Source organism: Pelodiscus sinensis, unplaced genomic scaffold, assembly GCF_049634645.1.
Source record: "Pelodiscus sinensis isolate JC-2024 unplaced genomic scaffold, ASM4963464v1 ctg164, whole genome shotgun sequence".
Taxonomy (NCBI): Eukaryota; Metazoa; Chordata; order Testudines; family Trionychidae; genus Pelodiscus; species Pelodiscus sinensis.
The window spans coordinates 13069-40624 of record NW_027465863.1 but is presented as its reverse complement, the minus strand read 5'-3'; the positions used below and the strand labels follow the sequence as shown (position 1 = coordinate 40624).

Below are 27556 nucleotides of genomic sequence, written 5' to 3'. Positions count from 1 at the left end.
CCCCAGCCACCTGGCACCACTGCCCCAGACCCTGTAAGCTCTGCTGAAGTGGGTCTGGCCCACGAAAGCTCATCATCTAATAAACCATCTTGTTAGTCTTTAAAGTGCTACATTGTCCTGCATTTTGTTTCAGCTACACCAGACTAACACGGCTGCATCTCTATCACTATTCTGACCCCCACCTGCCCTTCAAGTACTGGCAGCCCTGCTGGCGGTAAGCTCTGTGGTCCCCCCACCCGTAGGCTCGGGCAGATCCCCTGCCCTGCGGGGTTCTAGTCCAGCCGCAGCCGCGGTCTGGCTGTGCCCCGCCCACAGAGGTTCAGCCTGGTGCTCCGCCGCAGCGCAGGGAGGGGGCTAGCGCACGGGCCGCGGGCCAGGCTGGCTCCGAGCGCCGGGCCAGCGCACACGAGGCTGCACACTCAGGCGTGCACAGCAGCGCGCTCGGGCCGGCGGGGCACACGAGTGTGCGCGCTCGGGCGGGGGCGTGGCCGCTTTGCACGGGCGCACGCTCGAGGCTGCAGACAAAACGCCCCGCCCCCGCCTCGGCAGAGCGACCCTGGACTGCAAGCCCCAGCATGCAGCGCGGCCGGAAGGGGCGGGGCCGGGCTCCCGCGGGCTGCTGATTGGCTCGGGCGGAGATTTGAACCGGCGGAGGCGCGGGGGAAGGACTAGTGCGTACGGCGGCAGTTACCCCCCCCCGGGGTGAGTGGCTGGGGGAACGGACTAAGGGTGGGGGAGGGGGCGAAGGAACTAAGGCTGGGGGCTGAGGAAGGGGACTAAGGGTGGGGGCTGGGGGAGGGGCTGAGGAAGGGGACTAAGGGTGGGGGCTGGGGGAGGGGCTGAGGAAGGGGACTAAGGGTGGGGGCTGAGGAAGGGGACTAAGGGTGGGGGCTGGGGGAGGGGCTGAGGAAGGGGACTAAGGGTGGGGGCTGGGGGAGGGGACTAAGGGGTTGGGGTGGGGGCTGGGGGAGGGGCTGAGGAAGGGGACTAAGGGGTTGGGGTGGGGGAGGGGCTGAGGAAAGGGACTAAGGGTGGGGCTGGGGGAGGGGCTGAGGAAGGGGACTAAGGGTGGGGCTGGGGGAGGGGCTGAGGCGTGGGGCATAGAGAAGGAGATGTGGGGGCTGGGGAGCAGGGTGGGTGGGGGAGCGGAAGGGGGCAAAGAGGTTCGGTGGGCAGGCGGGTAGGTGAGGCGCGGAAAGGGGCCAGGCAGCTGGTGGGTGACTGGGGAAGGGGTGGTGGAGGGGCCTTAGGGGCTGGGGAAAAGAATTGGGGGCTGGAGAAAGGGCTGCTGGGAGCAGCTTTGGGAGAGTGAATGGGGTGCACAGATTGGCGGTGTCAGGGAGAGGTGAGGGGGCGGAGTATGGGAGCTAGGGGGAGGGGTGGGGGCCTTTGGGAGGGGATCTCGGGTGGGGGAGCGGCTCTGAGCATATGGGGGTCTTGGGAGAAGGTGTGGGCTGAGGTAGATCCCGCTGAGAGCAGCGAGCGTAGGGCAGACCCTCCTTCGGGGGGATGGCATGTCTGCTGCTGCCAGGGGAGGCTCCCTGCTAAGGATGTTAAATTGCTAATCGTATAGTCGATACAGATTACAGATTAGTCGACTGTGACTGTGCTTTGAATGTAGTAAGAGCCTCCGGGCTCTTAGTACATTTAAAATGCAGAGGTGCAGTGTCCTGGACCATGCCTGCTTGAGTCCCCGCTCGCCCCATGCTCCCTGTGGCGCTTCTGCTTTTGAAATATAGCAAGAGCCCCGTGGAGCTCTTGGGACATTTCAAAGGCTGAAGTGCCGCAGTGGGAATCAGCATGAGTGGGGACTGCTTCCGTCCCTGCTCATGCCCTTTCCCTGCTGTGCCTCTGCCGCCCCACAGAGATGGTGCTCGGGAGAACCTCATTTTAAGCCGGCCCCTCTTTTCCCTCCCCACCCTCGCACCGGCTCCTGCCTCTCCCCCCACCCCCAGCATTGGCTCGTGCTCCTCCCCCCTTGCTGCCTCTCTTTGATAGAGGCTTCAAGTGTGGAGGGAAGCAACTAGTCCTGTCACTACTGCTTATCAGATAGCTGACTAGTCCCTTAAATCCCTACTCGCTGCCAGCACTGATTTTTGTGGGAGCACGTGGAAAGCCAGGCTGCTGGCAGGCTAACAAGGGTCAGTCACAAGGGATGGCCCAGGGCTCATTTGTAAGTGGGTCCCAAGGGAGCGAGGGTGATGAGTGGTGGGAACAGGATGGTACTTGGCAGAGTTAACAAACCGAACCGCCTGTGAGGTGAGCGTTCTCCCTGGTCTGGCTTGCTGTTACTGTGACGAGAGGACGGACGTGGGGGCGGTGGTGGATGAGAGCCTTTCAGTACGGAGACCTGGTTGGATGTGGTGTTTTGACCCACCTCATGCCAGCATAGGAGACCTGCAGGGGCTCTGTGTGATGGGCCTTTACACAGACTTGCATTGTCAGCATTAAGTATCTCCGAGTGCAAGGCCAGGAGACTCTCTAGTGAGTCCATCCTCCAGAATAACACAGGTCCAGGAATGCCATCCCGTTACTCCTGCTGCTTCCCCCTTGCTACAGGCCAGAAGCAGGATGAAGCGCCTAAAAGGAACTGACTTCATGGCCCGAACCAGCAGCTGGGAGGAGGTGGCCATGCTGCGCTCGGAGCTGGAGGTGAGAATTCAGGAGATCTCTGAAATCTGTTTGCGGGCAATGGGGCTGTCCAGCTGTTTTCTGGCTCCAACCCTGCTTAGTGGGAAGTGGCTTGGGTAGGGAAAAAATTTGGCATCAACCCCCAGAAAAGGGGGAGGCTTTGGCCGTGGATGAAGAACAGCGTGTGTTCCATAGTCCCAAAGTGTTATATGGTTGCAGCAGGTCACTGGGAGTGGGACTGTGGGTGCCAACCACAGCTCTAGCGCTGACTCAGGAAGCAGCTTTCCTTCTGTGCCCGTCATTCCATCAGGAGAGTAGGCCCAGCACTGTGCTGGGAGGGGGTTGTGAGGCCAGATAGGAAAATGCAGCTGCTGTTGGAGGCACTTGGAGCATTTCAGTAGCACTAAACTTCTTGTTTCCGTTCAGAAATGCCTTGACTGTGCCCCAGTGAGCACAAGCAACCTCTCCTGGCAGAGCACGGCATGTGATAAAATCCTCCGGGCTTGCATCCACTGGCTGGGACTAGGCAGGAGCTGTCCAGCACACTTTCAGAGCCTCTTGGACCTGGCTGAGCTGGCATGCAAGGGTTATATAGAAGCTGGGCCCCAGCGTGTTCCCCTTTACCTGGAGAAAATCCTCTATCACCTGCTGAAGAACATTGCTACCCAGGGAACCTATGAGTCCTGCTTGAAGTTTGCTGATTTGCTCTATGCCAACCTGGCAAGGTGCCAGCCCCCAGAGGTGCCTGCAGAAGACTTTGAGGCCATTGCCAAGAGCAGCTTTAGCCTGCTGTGGAAAGGTGCAGATGCCCTTGCTAAACTGGCACCAGGGAAAAGCAGGGAGGTGCTTTCAGGCCGGCTGCAGGCCGTGCGCTTTCTGGTCTTTCTGGAAGAAGACTGCTCTGCCCAGTTGCCCTTGGAGCCGCCATTTTTTACTTCCCAAGCCGCTCGTCAAGCTGCAGCGGCTGCTGTGATGTTTGAGGCCCAAAGGAGCCCCGTGAGCAAGGAAGATGCCTGCTTCTTCAGCGAGCAGCTTCGATGCCACCTGATCCTGGCCCTACTGAGTGGGAGGAGTACGGCAGAGCCTTTGCCCCTACAGCGGTCCCTGTGCCTCTTCGAGCTCACCTTGGAGCAGTGCCGGCGTCTCTGCAAGAGCAGCTGTTTTAGGGCAGGCAGAGAAGTGCTAGACCAAGCCCAGGGCCACCTAGCAGGAGCTGATGATGTCAGGAAGGGCTTTGGTGCTGCTCTGGGTCTCCTGCGTGCTGGAGTCGAGCTGAGCCAGGTGGTAGCGCTGGGTGAGGGGCAGGCAGGGCTGCACCTCTCCCGAGCGGCTGCAGCTCTGAGCCGTGCGACTGGAGCCCCTGAGCCCCTGCCCAGGGTGCTGAGTGAGAGCTGTCAGTTCATTGTCTCCTCCCTAAATGGGTACGTGAAGAAAAGCGATCGGACGCTCTTCAGCCTGGAGGACGCTCTTGGCCTATCTGCCTTTATGGAAGGTTATTCCCAGCTTCTCCGTAGGCTGCTGGATAGCGTGAGTAAAGCTTGTGACTTAGGCACGCCCCTAGCGGGGTGGGGGCTGAGGCACAACGGTTGTGCCAGGCTTTCATCTGTGCTTTGTACACCCCCTCAGAGGGCAGTGAAGGGCCAGACCCATTGGTAGCTGGGCATTCGGCTGAGGGTGGCCTATGGCGGAGGCGTCCCTTTTGTGGTATACCAGCTTCCCATGAGCACTCGTGCTCTGCAGCCAGAGGGTTAACTTGGCGTTCAGGTGCACGGATCCGCACTAGCATCCATCCAGCTAGTGCTCCCGAAGGGCAGCCGAGCTGCTGCCCCGCACAGCCCCGTCTGAGGTCCTAAGTATGTATGCGAGCCACCCATATCTACTGCTGCCCCGCACAGCCCCGTCTGAGGTCCTAAGTACGTATGCGAGCCACCCAGATCTGCTGCCCATGCTGCCGCAGAGCGGGTAGCTTTAGTGCACTGGCTTCATCCAAGCTGGCAGGTGTCCATCTCCCCAAGAGGGAAACTAATCCCCTCCAGTTGCAGTGGAGGTGTAGCCTCTGGGAACCACGTGACCCTCCAAAATCTAACCTGCCAAGCTGAACAAGGGCCTCTCCATGTGTTAAAGGGGTCTGCTGACACACGTGAGCTTCCCTTCTCCCCTAGCCAGCCGAGGGTTAATAAGGAGGCGTCACAGGTTCATGGGGTGGGTTTGTATCTGATTCTCCATGCTGATCTGGCTGTTGCGTTTTTGCTTTCCCTCTTCAGATTCCTCCTGACAACATGAAGCCACAGCAAGCCGTGAACCAGCTGCACTATCACAGCCTGCAGCTCTGCACCACAGTGGCCTATGATGCCTTCCTGGGTTCCCAGGTACTGGCAGCCCAGGGACTAGCATACACCCCTAGGGGCTGGGAGTTGGCGAGGGAGATCTCCAAGAAGCGTGGGTGCACAAACCCATTAAACTTCTCACTGCTGGGCTAGGCCCTGTTGGAGGACACGACTCCCATGTGGGGCTGGTTCACGGAGGTCTGGGCTCAGCAGGGGTCTGAGTGCTGGAATAACACTCCCACATCTGAGATTGCTCAGTCCCCTCTGGGCTAGGATGGATGCCGGATGCAGCCTTCCTTGGTTGGAAGGTCCCTGATTAGACGGGGCTGACTGTGCCACGGAGTGTCACTGACTAGTCAGCTGGAGATGGCCTCTAGAGGCCATGGTACTTGCAGGTTGCTGTTAGCATCAACTGCACTAATTACGCCAGGGTTCCCTCCTGCCAGTTGTGTTCTGCTCCCACCCAAATGAAGGGAGTGTGGCCAAGTGGTTAGTGTTGGGAAATCTGGTTTCAGTCTCTGTTCTCTCTAACCTTCTCCATCCATGTGCAGAATACACTTTTCCATGTGCACCAATGTATGTGCAAATGTGCACTTGCCTGTGAACAGTGTGCCAAGCAGCTGAATCAAGCACATTGATTACAGGGAACACTGCCTGTAAGCCTAAGCCATTGTCTTGGGGCTGTACCTTTACTGTGGCCTAGTGGCTTCGTGCTCTTAATCCTGATTATTTCTTTCCCATGCAACTACTCAAACGTTCCACTGCTCCTAGTGCATCTCCTTTGCTCCCCAAACCTCTGACCTTCCACAGGTGGCAGGATCGGCTGGACTGGAGCAGCTGGTGAGCTCTTGTCGAAGTATCATTACCTGGATGCTTGATGCACTCGAGGGGCTCTCTGAACAAGACCACGTGGAGTACCTCGAAGTCACAGGTCAGTCTCTGAGCCTCCGAGCAGGGCCATGCTCCATCATGGGTTGCCAGGCTTGCTGACGGGCAGGGATTGGACTCCCCAATGTCTAGCTGCTCTGTGCTGCTTTGCAAGAAGATCTGGTCCTCTACTTGGAATGCAGAACAAATCTGAGCATAAAAATATTGCAACGTTTACTAACGCACCACAAATATCTCACGCTCTACTGGGCTACCAGGGAGGGAGACTGACCTCTTCCTCTATGAAAGCATCCAGCCCTACCTTAACTCAGCTCCTGGGGCCTGAACCTGTCACTTGTGCAAATCTCCAGCAACTGAGTTGAAGTCAGTGAAGTGGTGCTGTTAGTGAGGCGATCTGGAGGCTCTGTGTTCTCATCCAGTGGTACGAGTACCCTTAGGGGTACGCTAAGTCGGGGGGTACGCTATGTCAACACAACTGAAACTTGGAGAAAATGGAATTTTTGTTAAGTTTTATAGCACTTAATTATTTTTGTACTTTTTACACCCATTTCATTGCCCGCCCAGCTACGATTAAGTTGTTTAAACAAATGTGTTGCAATGGTAGAAGAAAATTGTCTGAAAACTGTAGGTACTGGGGGTACTTAACTTTTTTATGAAGGACCCCTTTAAAAGAAGTCTACCCTTCTTCTGTAGACTGATGCTTTCTCCTCGTGGGGCTGGTTGTGGGGAGTCTGTCAGAAGTGCCAGGGCAAACCCTTCATTTTGAGACCGAATATGGTGCCTGCATGATATGTTGTCCTTGCTGGAGTATCACAGTGGTTGGCACTAGGCCAGTGAGATCCTTGATGCTCCACCAGAAAAATCCAGCTCTCTCCATACAAGCTCTTTGCCATTTCTCCCACAGCTCATGGAGGCTGAGCAGGTAGATTCTCTCGCAAGGGATTGGTAACAAGGCTTGTGGAATGAGGGCGGTGGGCCCCACTGCGCAGTGGGGATAGAGGAGTGTAATCTCCTAGTGAGGCAGCCTTTAGTAATCCTGCTTCTCTTTGCCGTCCAGCCTCATGTACATTCAAACTGGCCTATGGCTTCTACAGCCAACAGCTGTATGTGGAGGCCAGCTCGCTGACTGAGCTGTTCTGCAACTGGCTGAGGAAGGCAGGGTCCTGTAAATATCCAGAGCTGCCCACAGAAAGGGTGAGTACCTGACAAGGATTCTGGGTCGCTCTTTGGGGCTTCCAGATCTAGAGTAAGGAAGCCATGACCTTGAATGCCTGGATTATAGTGACCAGACTTCCATGAAGGCAGCATGCTTAGGCATGAGTGTCATTAGATGTAAGGTGCTTTCTCTCCATCCTCTAGCTGACGTGGAGTCCTGACTGCCTCTCTGCCCTCTGGCCCTAGGCTTCGTCCTAGGGGCCAGGAAACAGGGAAGCTTTTCCCAGTGGCATCCCCTTGCAGGGATTGGGTGGAAGTCAGTCTCGCCCATCCTGTGGCAGGCTGCTGCCAAGCCCTGCTCTCTCTCTCCACAGGTGCACAAGTGCTTTAAGCTGCAGGTGGAAAGCTACAGGAAGCTGGGCTGGTTTGAGAAGAGCCTTGACTGTGTGGCACTCTGGCTGGCGGTGCTGCGGAGCAAGATCCGGGAGCATATGGCAGAGCCAGTCTTGCTCTGGGTCAGAGTCAAAATGGATGCAACAAAAAATGGGGATGAAGACCTGAAATTAAAGTAAGGAGGGGGCTGAAATCTGGGTGGGAGTATTTCTTCTGGCCTGTCACTTCATGGAGCGAGGGACTGGAACCAAGTTTCCTGGTTTGGTCACTCACCTTGTGGCCATTCTACTCTCTGCCTCCATTTCCCCATCTGTAAAATGGAGGGATACTTGTCCCAGTACCCCAAGACAGATCTGCTGTTGCATACACAGCCTGATCCCTATGGTAGCTTAGACACAGTTGTGTGACAGTGATCAAAACTCCTGAAACACCTAAAGGATAACCTGCTGCTTCCCAAAACCCACTAGCTTGGTTAGAAAGCTGGCCCTGTGTCATAGCCCCACCCATAGTGCTGCACCATCAGGAGCCTTGCAGCCATCTTGCGTGGCCCACGTCGGAGCACTGCTCCGGTCCAACCCGCCTGTTTCCTGCAGGACTCTCAAGGATGCCTTGGAGGGGTATGGCCTAGACATAGGCACCCTGGTGTCTGTGCTCTCGGAAGAACTGAAGGTCTACAAGGCTACACGGGCCAGCACGGGGCGGGAGCGCTTCAATGTGATCTGTGACCTTCTGGAGTGCTGCTCGGCGGAGGGCGGCTGGGAGCACAAGCGGGCGGTGAACCTGGTGGAACTGGCCCAGGTGCTGTGTTATCATGACTACTCGGAGCAGACAGCCTGGTGAGTGGCTGCTGGGAGCATGGGGTGGGCCCCCTTGCCCTCGCATCTCCCTGTCCCTCTGCTACCTGCTTCCTCCAGTTCTGACTAGCTGCCCTTCCCCAGGAGGCAGGCACGTAGGGAAAGCAGCCAGGTGTGTATTGAAAACCTGGTGTCTTACAAATGTGCTTCCCAGGTCTGCAGCCCCTTGCCAACTGGCACCCTGGGGTTTGCTCCAGGCATGTGCAGGGCAGAAGTCTCCATTATGTAAATGAGAGCTCGTGAATAACAGCGGTTCTGGCTTTTCTGTTGTGCCTCCCATCTGGGAGTTTCCTGTTCCACCTGCCCTGCAGGACGTTCCATGGAGTTCCTAGAAGACTGTAGGTGCTACGGTTCCAGCACGGTCAGACTGTCCCTGCTGTGAACTATTTGCCATGGGTTTTGGCCTCCCATAACTCCTCTTTCCTGGTCTGAATCTCAGGGTGCCAGGCAGTCCTGGGGATTGAAGGTCTCTGTACAGTACATGCCTTTTGGTGAAGAAGGGACTGGAATATGGGAGACCTGGGTTCTGTACCCAGCTCTGTCACTTCACTGCTGACCTGGTCCATTTCCCTGCTGTAAACTGGGGACGATGTTTTCCCACCTTAGACTGAGCATCTCACCCCATCTTCTAACTGTCTCCTCTCCTGTAGTTCCTCCCTGGACTCCGTACGGGAGGCCCTGCAGCTGTTGGACTCTGTACCTGTGAGTGCCAGGAACCGGGAGCAGCTCCTGGACGACAAAGCGCAGGCCCTGCTCTGGCTCTACATTTGCACCCTAGAATCCAAAATGCAGGAGGTGGGTGGCGGTGGCAGCCGCGGCAGCCGCGGGAGGTGGGTGGCCGCGGCAGCCGCGGGAGGTGGGTGGCCGCGGCAGCCGCGGGAGGTGGGTGGCCGCGGCAGCCGCGGGAGGTGGGTGGCCGCGGCAGCCGCGGGAGGTGGGTGGCGGTGGCGATTCTGATCCAACGTCCCCGCCACACAGGCGGTCTAGGCTCAGGAGCCACCTTGGCATTGTGTTGTGCGTGGCAAGGGCAGGGGAGAGGCTGTGGCACTCAGTCATGCTGCTGTCTCTGGAGAGCTGTGTCAGGGCAGCCCTGGTATCAGTTGGGCTCTACTGCCTGATGCCCATCCCCACGTGTTCCAGCTACGCCTGGCTCTACCAGGTGTCTTTCTAGTAGAATGTCAATACTGCAAAGCCCCAGCACCTGAAGCGGGGAAATGGCTGAGCAGGCAGAACAGGGAAGTGCCCATGCTGCTCTCATGCAGCTGGCTGGGAGGTTGTTCTTGGGAGCCATCCCTGTGCCTGGCCCATCAGATTGGCTTTTCACCCTTTGGGGGAAGGCAGCCAAAGACAAACCCCTCTCATCAGACATCCCATCCCCACTGCAGTAACTGCCTTGGCATCTCTACTTGTGCAGAGCATTGAGAGAGACCAGAGAGCCAGGGACCAGGAGCAAAAGAACCTGGAGAACTTTGAACCTAATGACCTCAACTATGAAGAGCAGCTCCAAGATGACAAGTTCCTGTACAGCGGCATCTCCTTCAACCTGCTGGCAGATTCTGGTGAGGCCCTTTTGGGGTGGAGATTGGACAATTAAATGCAGCAGCATCTTGGAGCGATGCCAAAGTCTTCTGGCCTGGGTTAAAGGCACATGGGTTCCAGGGTGCGAGGGATGCTCCCATGGGAGCCTGGGGAATGTGTCCCACTGAGCTCCACTGCTGGGGTGGGACTGGTGGTCGCTCCCTGTTTGTTTTTTGCTCCAGGGAGCAGGTTTGGCCTGTCTGGACACTGTCACCTGCAAACGCACAGCACCCCTTGCTGGGTGTGCGGGGTGTTGGACTCATTCCCTTTGCCACCACTGCTATAGAGGTGGGTTTTAGCCAGTGCTGGGTGTTCTGGCCCTGGAGGAGAGGATCGCACACACCTGGTGCCTGCGTGACCACTGCATGCCTTGGTGTTTAGCACAGTCCAAGTGCCTGGATGAGGCCCTGGCCTTGTGGAAGACGCTCCTGGCCAAGACGGGAGTCCCAGCTGTGCGCAGTGCTGAGCAGACCGTGGCCTCCCTGCACATCATGGCAGCGCTGTACAGAATGATGGCAAAGGTACTGGGAGATTGGGCCCTGGCCAGCTAGGGGAGGTGGCTGCCTTGTGGCATTAAGATGTTCATGCTGAACAGCCTCTACGTGCATGAGGGCTTGAGTAGGACCAGCCTAGGTCATTTCTGCACTAGCTGTGCCAAAGTTACTGGATCTGTCTCACTGGCCTGTGGTCTTGGGTGACCCTTCATGTTTTCATCAAACACCTGTGCTGCCCTAGCCAAGGGCTAGCTTGTGGGCTCTGCACTTGGTGCCCCCGACATGCTCAGCGATTGGTTTCTGTTGATCTTTCCTCCTCCCTAGAGTAGGACCATCGCCTGGCACCCACAGGAAGTGCTGCTGTGGATCTGGTCTCATCTACCTGCAGCATGTATTTGCGAAAAGTGTCCCCCCGTTATAGACATCTCTTCGGTTCTTGGCCATGGGGGTTTCATTCCTGACCCTCTTCCTTCAGTGGCTGGCTCATGCCCTGGAGCGTGAGGATTTTACCCTTTCATGTCCCCCTGCTGTAACTGAGGGGGTAGGGGTGTTTGAATGTTGGTCACGTTTTCTAAAGCCATTGTGACGCTCAATGGGAGCCTGCTGGCTGACCCCCTCTAGCAATCACTGTTTGTATCTAGCTCTCAGGCGCCTCTTTAAACAGTCCTTGTCGCTTCTGCTGTGACACCCTGTGACCCTCTGTCCGGGTACTTAGACGCTGCTATAGCAGTGAGGGCTGTCTCCCCTTCCCCCCATCACCACCCCCTCCCATTTCTGCCCTGGAAGGTCGTGTAACTATTACATGGCTGCCGGAGGTGGGTGAAGTGGCTTTAAAGTGTGCGGGGCTTGTCTAGGGTGAGCTCCTGTAGAGAGAGGGTGTGTTTCCCTGTCCACAGCCCCTGCAGTCCATGGAAAGCTATCTCCTGATCAGAACACTCTGCAGTGGCCTCGGTGACTGGCTTGGGACCGGCAGCGCCTTGTGTCAAGTGACTAAACTATTGTTCCAGTTGGAGTGTCCCAGCGAGGCGAAGGCAAGTGTCCGCACTAGGGCAGTGCTGTAAGGTGACTTGTAGCCGGGGCTATCAAGGCGGAGTCCACCAGGGCTTACGTGGGGGTCAGTCCTTGAGCTCGGGCTGGGCCAGAAGAGCATCCTAGCACTCTTGCATTTTGTTTTAGTGGCACCCTTTATGCAGCAGCAGCTTTCACGCCCCATGCGCGAGGTCACACTGGCAGGGTTTGTTCCACTGCTACTGGAAACAAAAGGGGTCCAGGCCAATTAAGCAGGTCCCAGAAGGGTCCTTGGCAGAAAAGTTTGGGAACAGCTGACACGCAGGATGATGGTGCCATTCTCTAGCAGGGTGGGGACACTGACGCAGCTGCTGTGCTCTGAGCTGAGGCGCCTAGAGGGCCGTACAACTGGTAGGCCAGACTCTTTTCAGCTTTCCTGTGCAGTGCTGCTGTCCAGGGCTGTGAAGGAAAGCTGAGGGCATGGAGTCCAGTGGAGGAGCCAGTTTCTAATACGATCCTAATCTTCCAGTTTTAGGGGCTTTGTGCCTCTTAAGATTGTGACTGTAACTGAGCGGAATTCAGCTATTCCCATTAGCCCGGCCTGCCCGTGCCTCATTTGGCTTCTCCTTTCAGAGCTTTCTGGAAGAAGCAGAGTCCTGCCTGCTGCGAAATGCTGATTGCAGCAGTGACTCCTACGTGCTGCTGAAGCAAACCTGCCTTGTGCTCCGCAGCCAGCTGTGCTGTGTAAACCACGAGGTAACCAGCCCTGCAACTTTCCAGTCCCTTTTTATCAAGACTGAGCTGTCCAGAAATATTAATGTGACCATAAAACGTGGGTCTTCTGGAGCTAGTTGGAAAACAGGCCGCCTCCCACCCACAGAAAAAACTGTATTTTTAGCTGTAATAGTTGGATTTTGAAATGTACATTATGGGTGTTGTAGTCTGGGTACATTAAGCTCCCGTTGTCCCATAGGTAGAGCCCTGTGACTCCACAGGTATCTGAGGTTCAGATACAGACGTAGTAGTGGAAGACATGGCTGTTTGAATGAGCCCGTTCTTGAACTGTCCCCTCACACTTCTGTTTCTCCTCTCCAGTCTGTTCCATAGATTACACCTACTTGAATCAAACTGTAAGGCTGGACAGATCAGTCTCGTCTCCATAGGAACTCTGGCCTCCAGATCACTGTACCCTCAGTCGTCCTCCTTCTCTCCTACAGGTTGAAGAAGGCCTTGTCCTGTTGCTAGAGGTCCTCCAACACCCAGCGCTGCAGAAGACAGCCAAGGTTTGGTACCTGCTCCGAGCCCATGTCCTCCAGCTGACGGCCATGTATCTCAGCCTACCTCCAACCAGCCTTTCGGCTGAACTCAGGCAACAGCTCTGGGCTCAGGGTGAGTACGGGGACCTGGGAAAACCCCTTAGCAGTGTGGGAGGTGTACTGATGGCCGTGGGGCTTTGGGTATATACTGGGTGGCATAAGCCACCCCAGTGTCTGCCATGGTAGCATAGGAATCTGGAGATCTGGCTTTCACCTGCCTGCCAGTGATGACACCCCCTCTCCTCCCCCCCCCAGTCCACAGCATTAGTGACCTGCTAAACTTGGGCACTTTTCTTACCGCAAGTGTGGCAAATGTCTCTTCTCCCCCCTTACTGTGTGGGTGGCCGCAATCTACCGATTGCTCCCATGAGGAGTAAGGGAAGCTGATGGGAGCGTATCCCCTATCGACCTCCCACTGTGGAGACTGCACCAAGCTCGGTCTAAGGTACATCGACTTACTATGTTTTTGCAAGGCTGGAGTTGCTTACCTTAAGCCGACCTTACCCCCGCAGCCATAGCCTCTCATGTACCAACGGTGGATCGAGTCCTATGGCCATCTGCAGTGGTGACCAGCGCCAAGTCAGCGCTCCCATGGCATGCTTTGCCGACTTATGGTAGGGGGGATTGCTTCTGGACCCACGCTATGACTTCTATGAGCATCTCTGCAGATGCTGCTGCTCAAAATGTCCCTCATTCAAAAGATCATTGCCTGCTTGCGTCTGTCTTGTCCCACCGTCCTTCCAGACGAGATGGCGGGGGAGCAATACTGGAATTGGCGTGCTTTGTCAGTTCTGCTGGGGTTTCTCCAGATATCTGGTGTCGTGCCAAGCACGAGGGATGTGAATGGTTAAGTGGTCAGTCTCACTGTTAACCTTTCATCAGTTGACTTTGTTAACCAATTCAAAGGGATTTTACATCTCTACTGAGCACTCCACTGAATGGTGCAGAGGGAGTGGTTGGCGTCCTGCAAGGATAGCAGGTCATGCTAATGTTCGTGTACGCACGTGCTTTCCCATGTGCAGGATGGAAAACCCCTGAGACTGCTTTGGCTGATGCCCACAAACTCTTCCGCAGCATCCTCCTCCTCCTGATGGGCGGTGACTTGCTGTCCTCACCCAAAGCTGCTCCAGAGACTCAGTTTGTGGATCATGGTAAGCTGTGTATATGCACAGACAGTCTAACAGCCCTGGCTAAGAGAAGGCTCCCTGTCCTCATCAGCTCTTACTTCTGCGTGTGGGGGGAAATCAAGGAGGCTGGTTTTTCAAATTGTGCTCTTTGGCATCTGCGCAGGGAAAAGTCCGCTTGATCTGTTTTAATCTAACTCTTCACCCTTAGTGGCAGCAGGCCTTGTGTCTCCTCCTAGGAGGAGGCAAGTCTTTAAGCATCTTCTTACAACAGTCTGCTGTCCAGGGACAAGTGCCCAGAGGGCACGGAAGTGAGTGACCAAAGGGGCAGGGGGTGAAATACCCATGAACACTGAGTTGGGGGAATCCTAGCTGTTGTGCCAGAGACATGGAACCTGCCACCATGGCATCTAGCTGGCAGCTGATGCCACAAATCCTTCAGTATCAATGGAAGTGACTCTACACTGGAGTGTCAACCTCTGTGTGACCCACCCTCTCCAGCAGAGCTGTGGTGCAGAACGTCTTGTGGCTTGCCCTTAGTTTTGTAGGCACAGTGAAGAGAGAGGCTCCCTGTTCACTTGTCCCCTTCTCGTGCAGGAGAAAATCTCCTGCAGAAATGGCAGGTGCTGGCTGACATGCTGGTCTGCTCGGAGAAGCTCGTTGCCCTCTTCAGCCAAGTGGAGACGGTGTGCGAAGCCAAAGCTTTCTGCCTGGAAGCCCTCAAACTCACCATGAAGCTGCAGGCCATTCGATGGTAAGGGGCTTACTAGGAAAGGCTCCTTCACCGGGCACAACACGCTCATTTCAATGGGGAGGGACTGTGTGCATGGAGAGAGGGCCATGCCGGTCAGATCACAAACCCCCCCCCCCCCCCCCCCCCATTCTCAGTGCATCTTCCCCTCCCCCCAACATCTGACTCGCACAAGGACTTGTGCACATCAAGGCTGGGATTCTTCTCTCTGCTATTCCTTTGGGGCACTGTCCTGGCTAATAAATGCTGATCCTGCCTGTGCAGCTGCCAGAACCAGGCTTTCAGGCTAGCCGGAGAAGGCCACTTCCTTCTCAGAGACCGGGAGGCCAGGTGGCGGGTTTAAGCAAGCTGCTCTCCATGCAGGCAGCAACCTGGTGTGGGGGGTTGCTGGGCTCATCCCGAACAAGCAGCCATGCACAGGAACTCAAGGGCACGTTGCTCAAGTTTTAATCTTGTAACTGAGCTCACCTCTGGGGAAGTTGGGCTCTGGAGCTCAGCCAAATGAGCGTCCTCGTCGCTTGGTGTCTCTATCCTGCGTTAATGGAGGTGGGGCACATTGGCCTCCATGGACTACTAGTCACACTGTTGCTTTACCCAGTGGGAGCCAGGCCATTGATGGGTTTCTCTTCTCAGGTGTGCTCGGTTTCTGGTCTTGAAGGCCCAGCTGGAGCTGCAGCGAAGCGAGCTGGAGCTGTGTCACTCAGACCTCCAGCAAGCCCTGTTCCTGCTAGAGTCTGGCACTGGTGAGGCGCTCTCCCTTCTGGCTCAGGGAAGAAACGGGGCCTGTGAACCCAGGGCCTGGCTGGGCTGGAGCAGCCTGTGGCAACGCACCATGGGTGCTCTAGCTGGGCCAGGCCTGTCGTGCTGTCTCATGACTCATTTAACCGGTTAACCATGGTCACAGGATTTTACATCCTTAATGTGACTTCTGTGGCCCCTGAGCAGGGAATGTGACCAGCCCTCCACGTGGCATTGTCCATTGGCGGCAACAGCCATACAGCTTCAGTCAGGGCTGGGCAAAATACAGCTCCCGGGCTGGATCCAGCCCATGGACACAGCAGGGAACCTCAGACAGGCTCCCTCACCTGCCCACCACTCAGAAAAGCAGCTGAAGGGCCGTTTGTCTTTGAAGAGTTGGGGGGGGGCTTCATGTACAGCCCCTGCTGCAGCACGATCCCACTGGCTGGCTTGCAGCCAATGAGCTGCCTGTTTGAAGAACAGGCAGCACACAAAGCACCCCTCCCCTCTGGCTCTCAGCTGGTAAGATGCACATGGTCCCTGCTGTTGGTGCAGGGGTGTGGCGGGCAGGGAGCCTGCCTGAGAAACCTTCTGGGCTGCTGGCCTAGAGTCGCATTGGGAAGTCTCCCGGCCACAGCCTGCCTCGGACACCCCAGCACCCCCTTCCCCTGGCACCTATACCTTCTCCCAGACTCTGCCTCCCAATCCCCTGCTCCAGGTCACAGCTGCCTCCTTCTCCCACACTCCCTTCTGCACCCAACCTCCATCCCAGACCCCCACATCCCCTCCATTAATATCATGGAAGAGTGCAGCCCTTTACCACTTTCCAAATTCTTGAAGTTGCCCCCCACCCTCAAATTACTGCCCACCCCTGGGTTAGGTGGACAGCGAGGGGTGGAGAAGGTTCTACGGACAACAGGGCCCTAGCTGTCCGGCTGTGCAGCATGTCTCGTACAACAGTGCTAATGCCACAACAGAGGACACCCAGAGATCCATGAACCAGAGGGGTTGGAGCGGGGGGAGGTCGAGACTTGGCGCACAAACCAGACCAGGTGGCGCTTGCTGAGAGCTACCCCTGCGGGCGGCTCAGTAAAGGAGTGGCGAGTAGCTGCTTCCTGGAAAGAGTACGGAAACGTTAATACTAGATGCTGGGGTCCCACAGCTATAAGTCTGGCTTGACAGGCCAAGATCACGTCCTGTCTTGAGGCTGCATAACACGCTACTGCCTAGGGTGGCAAGCCTGCGGGGAGGGCAGGACAGTAATGGCTTGTCTTGTGTCTCCTGCATGTTAAGCAGACCACAGCCCAGGTGGATTGCAAGTGGTGGCACTCCAGTAACTCACCCCTCTCCCTCTCCAGACTTTGCTTCTGTTGAGTGTCAGAAGAGCGAGGTGAAGATCGATCCAAAGAAGGTCACATCCAAGGGCAGCAAGCACCAAGGCCCCAGTGCCGAGCCTGCGGGCGAGGACGACAGCTTCCTCAAGGGCCGGGTGCTAGAGTTTGTGGACACTGTGAGCATGCAGGAGAAGGAGAGGGGCCTGACAACCTCCCCAGTGCTAAAACCCAAGGAGAAGAGATGTTTGAATTTCCTGAAGCACTCTGCTCAGTGCCCCTGCTCCCTCTGCTCTGACGTGACCCTCTCAACCATCTGCCTCCACTGGACGGTCTCTTTTGCCCAGGGGGAGCTGGCATCAGGGAACGCAGCTGAGGGGTTAGGTCTCCTCCGGGCGAGTCTAGAGCGCTGTACTGGCGTGACCTCGCGCTTCTCCACCATGGTGTGGGAGGCATCCGGGGGCGATAGCAAGAAGGTGGCTGTTCGGGACCAGTCCATGCTTGGGCTGCTGGACGATCTGGTCGCCAGCATCTATGCCAGTCTGGCTGCTCAAAGCATGAGTGGCCACCGGCCAGAGAAGAGCCTGTGGGAGCTCCTGGAGGCTGGCCTGACGTTCCTGGCTTCCAGAGTGCCCCACCTGCCGGGTCTGGAGTACCACAAAGCAAGTCTGCTGCTCACCAAAGCCACAGCTACCATCTACAGCCTGGCTTCCAAGCACCACAGCTGCATGGCTCACATCTTCTCCAGCGTCTGGGCCTGGAAACCCCCAACTCCCTCCTCTGAGACCAAAGGATCAGCCACGAGCAAGACCATCAAGAGAGAGGAAAGCCTGCCCCTGAAGAGTAGAAGCAAGAAGACTCCAGTGGCAGCTTCTGGCCGAAAACCCAAAGCCAGGAGAGGTCAGGGAGTCCAGCCGTTGCCTTGGATAGACTCCAACGATGTCTTTGCCCTGGGAGACTCGGATGGAGAGGTGCCCCCTGTCGTTATTAGACCCATGATGGACCCCTGTACCCCCGTGCAGAAACCCTTCCCTCCCACCAAGAGTCACTCGCACACTAAGCCGACCGCTGGCCCCAAGGCTCCATTCATGGTGTTCAATGAGGCCTCCCCTTTGGGGGCGAAGTCTCAGCTGCTGAAGGCTCCCAAAGCTTCCAGGAGAGTCCGATCTCGCCTGAAGGTAAGGGAGTGGGCCCAGCGCTTGTGGATGGACAGTGTGTTTGGGGCCGATGGTACATGGGGGTGGGGGGGGGTCTGTGTGTGCCACTTCCAGAGCCCCACTGCCTAGTCAGACTGAACAGCTCACCCAGGGAGATGACCACTGGGTGGTGTCCAGTCCTGTCCCCTCTCCCACCCCTCCAGTCAGCACAGATGCGCTCTCTCGGGCCCTGTCCTAGCTAGCTCTCCCTTCCCTGGGGAGGGCCAGGCTGCAGCCTCACTCAGCATCCATCCTAACATGTCCCTTTGCTCTCCCTCTCCTGCTGCTAGCTGCATGAGCTCTTCTGCTCCAGGAACCTGATCCTTTCCTGAGGACTTGGCTCTTACCACCGCTGTGCATGGACTGGCAGGGTTAATAGAACCCTGAAGCTGAAACTATCCTTAGGCTAGGGGGCGCTTATCCAGATTTGTAGGCTGTTAACCCCTTCCAAGGCTCATTCTCCCCTGCGCCTGGCCTCTCCCCTGGAAATCCTGGTGGCTCAAGCTACATGGAGCCTGTCACCTTCAGGTCTGTTGGCCCCGTTCCATGAGTACTGGAAACCACTAGCCTCTCCACACCCAGCTTGTGAGCAGCGTTGGGCAGTGGAGGCCAGTTCTGACGGGGATTTCTGTCCTTGGACCTCAGCAGAGACTGCCCTCAGTAGGGTACGGGACCTGGCCTCCTGCTCCTGCTCCCGGTGGGCCAGGGGCTTGGGAGAGGGGAGGAGAAACTGCAGTTGGTCCTGCTGGGGTTGGAGATTCCAGGGCTCCTGATTCTGTGCTTAAAGGCTGTTCCCTCCAGCCTCCTCCTGGTGCCAGAAGGGCTGGATAAATCTCACGCTGGGTGTTCAGAGCACCGGCCAGAGGGGCCCACCAGGCTGGACTGGAGAGCTGGGGGCCAGGAGCTACCCTGGAGAAGCTGATTGCACCCTCCTGTTCCCAGGTGGCCTTCAGTGATGACAGCGATGTGGAGGATGCCAGTGCAGCAGCCCCACGGCCAGAAGACAAGAGGCTGGCTGCCCGCAAGGAGCGAGGGCCCGCCAAGGCCAGGCAGGCATCAGCCTGTGGCAAGAAGGTTTCAAGGCCAAAGGCCTTGGCTGCTGACACAGAGGGGGCCCGAGCCAGCTCTTTGGACAGCTGCTCCCAGAGCAGCAACGCCAAGCCCCGGAGGACACGCGCAGGCAACAGGAAAGCGGCTGAGCAAGAAGCAATGGCGGCAGCAGCCCGGAGAGGCCCCTGTGGGGAGCAGGAGGAAGGGGAGCTCCTGAGAGCCATCCAGGAAGAGGAGGGGCTGGAAGAGGGATTGGAGATCAGCTTTGAGGTCTTGCGAGGCTCTGATGAGGAAGAGCCAGCCCCAGGTAGGCCTGACTTCTGGCCTATCCAGAAACGGGCAGGGAGGGCTTGACCGCGTCTGCCCTGGGAAATGTCTTGGGCAAGCTGGGGCGTGTTGGCTCAAGGGGCCCAGACACCGAGTGGGGTTTCTCTGAGAACAGAGGCAAAGGAAAAGGCTTTTGCTAGAAGAGCCCTGATTTGGGGGCACCCAAGGTTGAGCCTTGACTTGCTCTTGGTTTGCAGCTGCAAGTCCCTTCACTGCTCGGTCGGTGACATCGGGTGAGTCTGTGCTTGCTGCCAAGGGGGAAAGTGCAGGCAAGAGAGCCCCATGGAGAGGGAAGCCTCAGGGTTAGCCCCCGGAGGACGGTGGGAGGCCTGACTGGAGGCTGTGTGGCGGCTGCTCTTGCCCAGTGCGGAGTGAGGGAGAACAGAACCCTGCCCACTCTGGCTCCACCTCCCACAGAAGCCCGTCCGCCAGCCCTGGCGAGGCCTCAGACGTGCTCGCTCTTGCCCACAGGGAGGCAGAGGAGGACCGCAGCCCCTGGGCTCAGTGGGGCCGACGGGGAGCATGAGGTTCTGCGGCGAGATGCCAGTGCTGATCTGGAGGAGAACTTCCTGGTGGCAGAGAGGAAAGGGAGCCATGACCCCTTCAGCCTGCAGGCGCTCTCCTCCTCCCTGGCTGCTGCTGTCAGTAAGTGCCTTGGGAACACACTGCACCTGGCTCTCCACACTCCACTGTGGCAGCAGGGGCCTGGCCTGCAGGCCGAGAGGGGAGTCCTGGGGGAAGCCAGGACCGCGTAGCTGCCCTCTGCCTTGTCTTGCCTTCACCCTGCTGCAGGAGCAGCATGGGGCTTGGGTCAGGCGCTGGCCATGCTCCTCTCGGCTATAGCACGTCAGCATCTCCTGTTGGCAGCTTGCCTGGGTCAGCTGAGACTCCTCTGAACATGCTGCCACTGTAGCCCCCTTCCCACCCCTGCCCAACTCCCCATGGCAGCGCCCTGGCTCTTCTCACACCCGGTCTGACCCAGCGTTCTTTGCTCTGACTGTTCAGGTGCATCCTCTCTGGACTCTGTCGCCAACATCCTGAGAGCTGCCTTCCAGGCCATCAGCCACTGCCCTCCGAGTGCCCTCTACTGCCAGCTCTGCCGGCTCCTGGCACTCTGCATCGGCAGTCGGGACCCCGTCGCCACTGCTTACCTGGTCTCAGAGTCTGTCTCGATCACTGCCCGCCATCAGCTGATGAGCAGCATTCACAGGAGACTCTAGTAAGAGCTGCTCCCCTGTTCCTCCCCCTCAGCTGGCAGCTTCTAGATCCCCTCTGCAAAAGCTGCCTTGAAACCCTCCAGTCACATGGGGCACACCTAGCCTGTGCAACCCACGGCCACAAGGAGACAGCACTAACCCTGCATTGGCTGCACAAAGCCTCTTAAAGCGAGAACAGGCAAAGTACCTTGGTAATACTGAAAGGAAGGTGGGCTGGTGGATGGCTGACCGGGCTGGAAGCCGGCGATGCCCCACCTCTCCTCGTGCTGCCGCCAGATCAGTGTGGCGGGTTGGGTCACAGAGATCCCCTTGAGATGGTCACTCAGCGTGCTGGTCCTACCACTGAGCCCCCCTACCCCCCCCACCTTGTCCTGCTGGCTCAAAAGCGCCTTCTGCAGAGGCCCAGAGTTGGGGTAACAGCGACCCAGTAGAGTAACTCAACACGGAGAACAGCTCCGCTCTGGAAGGCTCAGCTACAGGGACTTGACAGCACTAAAGGGGCTTAAACCCCAAAGAGTTGGCTCTCCTTATCGGGGGGGGGGCGGGGGGTGTATGAGAGGGAGAGAAGCAAGGTGGGTGCTTCCCCACCACCAGGAACAATTCTTTACACTGGCTTTGATTAACAAATGTAAGTGACTGCAGGTGACCAGACAAGTTACTAGCCTAAAATAGACCCCAGTTAGCCGGGTACACCCGGAGATTGTTACAGATCCTGTTTCTCACCCTCACTCTGATTTCAGTAATGCTCTTCCGGTCAGAGCTGATGGTTTTGCTGGCCTGGGTCTCACGTGGGGAGGCAGTTTCCAAAAGCCAGCTGAAGACTATCTGCTTTCATCCCTCCGTAGGATTTCCCCAGGGTGCGACTTCTGTTTCATCCTCCTCCTCCCAATGGAAAAATACCAATGTCAAGGGATTCCAGCCCCAGGTGTAGGCACATCCCTTCTTGCCTGTTCCATCAGCCTGGGCTCAGAGCAGCCTTTCGGCCCCCCGCCTCTGCCCCTCCTGTTTTCTGGGTCCCGCGGGGCTCTGCTGCACTGACCCGCCCTGCTTTCCTCTCCAGCAAAATGAAGAAAAAGTCAGTGGCCGGGGTTGCTGCTCAGCTGCAGGAGCTCACCCTGCAGGGAGGGGGTGCCGGTTCGCAGCTCCAGCACCTGGAGCAGCTCCAGAGCTTGTTTGAATTCAGTGCGGCAGGGCTGGGCCCAGGAGAGACGGAGAGCTTCAGGGAGCAGCTGCAGCAAATCCCTGGCGGTATGTGCTGGGCGGGAGGCTGCCCTTCAGACCGGGTAGGGGTGGCTTTTGGCTTTTCCGGCAGCGAGGTGCCCGTCTGGCCCTGGCTGAATGGGCAGCGCCATTGCTAAGCGAGTCTGGGCTCCGGTGTCTCTGGAGCAAACAGCCGTCCCCGCTGGGGACCTTGTTTGCACCCTCAGACCCCAAGCGAGGAGTGAAGGGCCTGGGGAACCAAATCCTCCTGCTACAGGGCAGGCTGTTGGCATGTGGGCAGCTTGCCCTGTCCCCGTGTCCATGCCACTGCACTGGGAGGGCCTGGGAACACGCCAACGGCTCGTAGCTGGGCGTGGCCCATTGGGTGACCTCCCCTAATTGCTCCTGGCAGGTGTAGCCGTGTGCCTGCTGACCCTGGGGAGCCTGCAGCCTGGCACTGCTGGGGACACCTTGCTGCTAACCCGCCTGGAGAAGGACAGCCCTCCAGTCACCATCCACATCCCAACAGCTCACAGCAAGGTGAGGGGCAGGGTCCATGGCACAGCAGGCTGGCAGCAGTGGGGGCTCAGGACGGGGGTCACAGTGCTGTGTGTCTGCAGGCGCCCCTGAGCACCGTGCTTGGCGAGTTTGATGCCATCCAGAGGGAGCAGAAGGAATTCAGCAGCTGCACGGACAAGAGGGACTGGTGGATGGGCCGGACGGAGCTGGACAGAAGGATGAAGGTGGGTGGGGATGCAGGAACTCGGCGGAGCAGGAGCCTTGGGCTTTCTGGCTACCTCTGCCCCACCTTGCTCTGCCAATGTGTTTCCCATGGCCCTATGGGGGAGCTCCCTCCTCACAGACCCTTCCACTGAGGGGACTGGGGGGGCTTTGCTGTCAGTGCTCCAGACTCCTGTTCCCTCCTGCAGGTCCTGACGGAGACTCTGGAGAAGGAGGTGCTGGGATGCTGGAAGGGGGCCTTGCTGCCGGCCAGCCCAGACCCTGCTGTGGGCGAGGAGGCCTCCAGCCTGCAGGAACGTCTCCGGGAGTGTGGCTGGGACGGCTCTGATCTGGCCCTGCTGAAGGTGAAGGAGAGTCCTGGGAGGGCCAGCCGAGGAGCTCCGAGCACGACCCGGCTCTTGGCTTTGGCCGGGCAGGGAGATGTGGCTGGTCTAGCGTTAGCCTGCTGAGTTGAGCCTGTGACTGGTGGGAAGGGAGCCAGGTCTCCACTAATGGGACCTGACCTCAGGAGAGCACGTGGGTCCCATGGGGGGGTTTGAGGTGTTGGTCCCACTTCTGGCCCAGTCGCTCACGCCTCAGTCTCTCTCTCCCCTCAGCTCGTGTTGACCAGCGCTCACCTCCTCACCCCCCAAGACGTGCAGTGCCTTGCGTCGGGGCTGTGCCCAGCACAGCCGCATGCCGCGCAGGCCCTGCTGCAGGAGGCGCTGGACAGGGGGAGATCCCGCAGCGGGCAGGCGAGTGGTCACCTGGTTCTTGTGCTGGACAAGGTTAGTGGTGGCCTCCCCAAAGCATGTCCCTGCCAGCCCAGCCCCTGGCTCATCGGGTGTCTCTCTCCTCTCCAGCACCTGCAGAAGCTGCCCTGGGAGAACATGCCCTGCTTGAGAGCCCTGCCAGTGACCCGGCTACCCTCCTTGCGCTTCCTGCTCAGCTACACCCTTGCCCAAAGAGTAAGTGGGGGTGAGGCGGGCCAGGCTGGGACAGTGGGTAGCCCCTTTGGGCCCTTCCTCGGGATGGGGAAATCCCCTTCCCCCGTCCGACCTGCTCGACTTACTGAGCTTGAGAGATCCAGGCAAGAGGAGCAGTGGCCCCCTCCCTGCTCGCTGGAGGGGCTCTGAGGTGCCCTGGGGCAAGTTCCAAGTGCTGTGAGCCAGGACTAAGTTCACATGGCTGGACGGGGCACTGCCCAGTGCCCTGGGTCCTGGGGTGCTGTGGCTGCCCACACGGATCCTCTCCAAGATCTCAGCCTGTGCCTGGGGCTCTGTAGGATGCTGCACCTAAGGGGGGAAGTAACACGTCTCGGGGGGGCCTCATTTCAGCATCAGCCAGGGTCTGTCCTCACCCGCGGGGTGAACCCCAGCAATGCCTTCTACGTCCTCAACCCTCACGACAACCTGCCTGGGACAGAGGAGCGCTTCCGAGCCTGGTTTGAGAGGTGGGTGCGTCCCTGCCTGTGTGCCCAGTGGGGAAGGGTTAATCTGCCCACCTCAGACGGAGACGTGTGTCCCCTGAGGCCTCAGCAGGTGCCCGCAAGGGGCATTGCTAAGCCAGGCCATGGGAGTTTGCCTGTCACTGGCAGGGCGGCGGGCGCCCTGCTCTGTTCTCACTCGGTGTCGTCTCACAGCGAACCCGGCTGGAGCGGGGCGACAGGAGCAGTCCCAAGCCAGGAGCAGATGCAGTCGGCTCTCACGGAGCACGATCTCTACATGTAAGTGTTGCTGGCGGGTTGGGGGCCACCTACAAGCCAGCGGGACATGGGTCTCCAACGGTGGGTGGAGCCAGCAAGCAGGGCGAGTCCCTCTCACAGATGTGCACCTCAGACTTCTGGGTACCATTGCCAGCTCCCCTGCTCCCCACTCTGAGGTCCAAGGAGACCCCTCTGCAGGATGCTGCTGCCGATGGGTTTCTGTAGTGGCAAGTGGCACTCTCCTGTGTAAAGGACAAAGCGTAATGATCCTGAGGGATGGGGTGCGCCCAGGGGAACAGTAGCAAGGCACCCCATCGGGCCATGGCTGCAGAGCATTTGTCCTGCGAGTCAGCCTCACTGGAGGCCAGGGAGCTGCGTGGGAGAGCAGTGACCCCAGCTGTCACCAGATCCCCTGCCGTGCTGGGCACTAACCACAAACTCTGCCTTAGCTACGCCGGGCATGGAGCAGGGGCTCGATTCCTGGATGGCCATTCGGTCCTCAAGCTGGACTGCCGTGCTGTGGCCCTGCTCTTCGGCTGCAGCAGTGCTGCCCTGGCCCTCCGTGGCAACCTGGAGGGAACCGGTATCATCCTCAAGTACATCATGGCGGGATGGTGAGTCTCCCCCCCCGGCCCACGTGGCTTTAGAGCTGTGTGTAAACCAGGGAGGTGCGAGGGTTGGAGGGCTCCTTCCTGACCCCTGTAGAGGCTCAGTTTGGACCCTGAAACATGAGGTCTGGTCACCCTGGCTGAGCTCGTAGAACTCCATCTGCTAATGGCCATAAATCAACATCTCTAATCCCATCACAGCCTCCCACTCTGCTGCCTGAGGCCAGTGCAAGCTTCCCTCACTCACTCACCACACACATCTAATTAATAGCAGGGAGAGGGTTAGGAACTGAACTACCCTCTTTGTACTTAGGCCAGACATGGCTATGCTGGGTGAAGGTACCGGCTCCAGCCCTGTGTCTGTTCCCTTTACAGCCCCTTGGTGCTGGGAAACCTCTGGGATGTGACTGACCGAGACATCGACCGCTATATGGAGGCACTTCTCCAGAGCTGGCTGAAGTCAGGACCAGGTGCTCCTCTCCTCCAGCATGTTGCCCAGTCCCGCCAGGCCCCCAGACTCAAATACCTGATTGGTGCAGCCCCCATAGCCTATGGCTTGCCTGTGATTCTGCAGTGAGACCCCTGTCCAAGGCGTCATGGGACTTGGATCATAAAGGAGATCCAGCACCTGACCTCTGCCTCCTCTGGACCAAAGCTCCTCTGAAAGTGCCTTTTGTTCAGATGCAGATTTTCAGCCTTGTCTGTCTGATCTCGGCAGACAGCCCCTGGTTGGCTTCTCATAAGGACTTGTGGATGGATGATCTCTTAAGGTTCACTGTGGCACATTTAAACAGCTGCAGTGTCTTGGAGTGGCTGGTCTGGGAGAAGAATCGTATGCATGTAAATTGTCAAATCTGTATGAATAAGTTATTTTAATAAAAGTACCTGAGTTTTTATATTGTAAACTGCCGTACAAGTGTTATGGTCAACTGAAATAAAGCTGGTGGAGCCATAGCCTTGAATCATGTGGCTTTCCTGGGCCCCAGGGCAGGCAGACAATTCACTCCTCCACTTCTGACCTAAATCGAAATGGAACCAGATTGCTAGTACTTAACATTAAAAAGGTCGTAGAGCAGTTTTTAAACTAAAGACTGGGGGAAAGCCAATATGATTCTAGGTTGTATCAACAGGTGTGTTGTAAGCAAAACTCGTGAAGTCATTCTGCCGCTCTACTCTGCACTAGTTAGGCCTCAGCTGGAGTACTGTGTCCAGTTCTGGGCGCCACATTTCAAGAAAGATGTGGAGAAATTGGAAAGGGTACAGAGAAGAGCGACAAGAATGATTAAAGGTTTAGAGAACATGACCTGTGAAGCCAGGCTTCATGAACTGGGCTTGTTTAGTTTGGAAAAAAGAAGATTAAGGGGGGACATGATAGCGGTTTTCAAATATCTAAAAGTGTGTCGGAAGGAGAAAATTTGTTCCTCTTGGTTTCTGAGGACAGGACAAGGAGTAATGGGCTTAAAGTGCAGCAGGGGAGGTTTAGATTGGACATTAGGAAAAAATTCCTAACTGTCAGGGTGGTCAAATATTGGAATAAATTGCCAAGGGAGGTGGTGGAATCTCCCTCGCTGGAGATATTTAAGAACAGATTAGATAGTCATCTGTCAGGGATGGTGTAGACGGAGCTTGGTCCTGCCTTGAGGGCGGGGGGCTGGACTCGATGACCTCTTGAGGTCCCTTCCAGTCCTATTATTCTATGATTCTAGGTGTGGAGAAGCACATGGATTGGACAGAGATCTATTGGGGAGGCTATATTAATAGAGATGTTCTAGTCAGGAGGAGATGATGGAAGTATGGGTCAGGTCAAATGAGACAATCAAATGAAAGAGTCTAACATCAGGAAATGGCAGACATAAATAGTGACAAATTATTAAAGTGCTTATATGTAAATGCTAAAAGTCTAAAGAGTAAAATGGGTGAACTGGAGTACCTAGTTTTTAAAGGAGGATATTGATATAATAGTCATCATGGAAATTTTGGTGGAATGAGGACAATCAATGGGACACAATCATACGAGGGTACAAAATATATTGGAAGGACAGAGCAGGTCATACTGTGGCACTATATGTGAAAGAAAATGTAGAATCAAATGAAGCAAAAAATCTTAAATGAACCAAAATGTTCCATAGAATCTTTATGGACAGTAATTCCACGCTCCAATAATAAGAATATAGCTGTAGGGATATATTATCAGGACCGTGATAGTGACTGAGAAATTCTGAGAGAGACTAGAGACGCTATCAAATTAAACTCAATGGGTGTGTCTAGACCGGCAAGTTTTTCTGCAAAAGCAGCTGCTTTTGCGGGAAAAACTTGCCAGCTGTCTACACTGGTCGTTTGAATTTCCATAAGAACACTGACTTCCTACTGTTGGAAATACTATGCTGCTCCCGTTTGGGCAAAAGTCCCTTTTGTGTAAAGCTTTTGTGCAAAAGGGCCGGTGTAGACAGCTCAGATTTGTTTTGCACAAATGGCAATCGGGGCTTTTTTGCGGAAAAGCGCATCTAGATTGGCACGGACGCTTTTCTGCAAAAAGTGCTTTTGCGGAAAAGCGTCCGTGCCAATCTAGATGTTTTTTTCTGCAAATGCTTTTAATGGAAAACTTTTCCATTAAAAGCATTTGCGGAAAATCATGCCAGTCTAGACATAGCCAATAATAGCTGGGGTCTTCAACTATCCCTGTATTGACTGGGTACACATGACCTCAGGATGGGATGCAGAGATAAAATTTCTTGATCCATTAAATAACTGCTTCTTGGAGCAGCTGGTTGAGGAACCCACAAGGGGAGAGGCTATTCTTGATTTAGTCTTAAGTGGAGTTCAGGATCTGGTTCAAGAGGTAAATATAACTGGACCACCTGGAAATAGTGACCATACTGTAATAAAATTTAACATCCCTGCAGTGGGAAAAACACCTCAGCAGCCCAACACTGGCATTTAATTTC

General features: G+C 56.6%; 1 protein-coding gene across 3 annotated transcripts; it reads left to right on the top strand.

Annotated features, from left to right (window-relative positions):
* The first annotated feature begins 554 nt into the window (after positions 1 to 554).
* Positions 555 to 25565, top strand: ESPL1 (extra spindle pole bodies like 1, separase). Of its 3 annotated transcripts, none has more exons than XM_075915757.1 (31): positions 555 to 702; positions 2560 to 2652; positions 3058 to 4158; positions 4896 to 5000; positions 5769 to 5889; positions 6904 to 7040; positions 7376 to 7569; positions 7988 to 8230; positions 8899 to 9043; positions 9663 to 9807; positions 10208 to 10347; positions 11217 to 11351; positions 11962 to 12084; positions 12546 to 12717; positions 13667 to 13795; positions 14366 to 14522; positions 15153 to 15262; positions 16616 to 17766; positions 18727 to 19141; positions 19579 to 19806; positions 20167 to 20380; positions 21439 to 21626; positions 21991 to 22118; positions 22199 to 22321; positions 22508 to 22663; positions 22916 to 23086; positions 23162 to 23266; positions 23636 to 23751; positions 23941 to 24024; positions 24453 to 24617; positions 24987 to 25565. In XM_075915757.1, the coding sequence occupies exons 2-31, from the start codon at positions 2572 to 2574 to the stop codon at positions 25186 to 25188; spliced, it is 6684 nt and encodes a 2227-aa protein (XP_075771872.1). In that variant the 5' UTR covers positions 555 to 702; positions 2560 to 2571; the 3' UTR covers positions 25189 to 25565. The 3 variants fall into 3 exon arrangements, with proteins under 3 accessions (XP_075771872.1, XP_075771873.1, XP_075771871.1); XM_075915758.1 differs by lacking the exon at positions 555 to 702 and adding an exon at positions 1298 to 1345 and having other exon boundaries at positions 19633 to 19806; XM_075915756.1 differs by lacking the exon at positions 555 to 702 and adding an exon at positions 1298 to 1345.
* The last annotated feature ends 1991 nt before the right edge of the window (positions 25566 to 27556 follow it).

Excerpts from the sequence above, each read along its gene's own strand:
- ESPL1 (XM_075915756.1), top strand. The coding sequence starts at position 1,313 with ATGGGGTGCACAGATTGGCGGTGTCAGGGAGAG. Across the intron at positions 5,001-5,768 it reads ATGCCTTCCTGGGTTCCCAG|GTGGCAGGATCGGCTGGACT; the intron begins GTACTGGCAGCC and ends GACCTTCCACAG. Across the intron at positions 9,808-10,207 it reads CAACCTGCTGGCAGATTCTG|CACAGTCCAAGTGCCTGGAT; the intron begins GTGAGGCCCTTT and ends CTTGGTGTTTAG.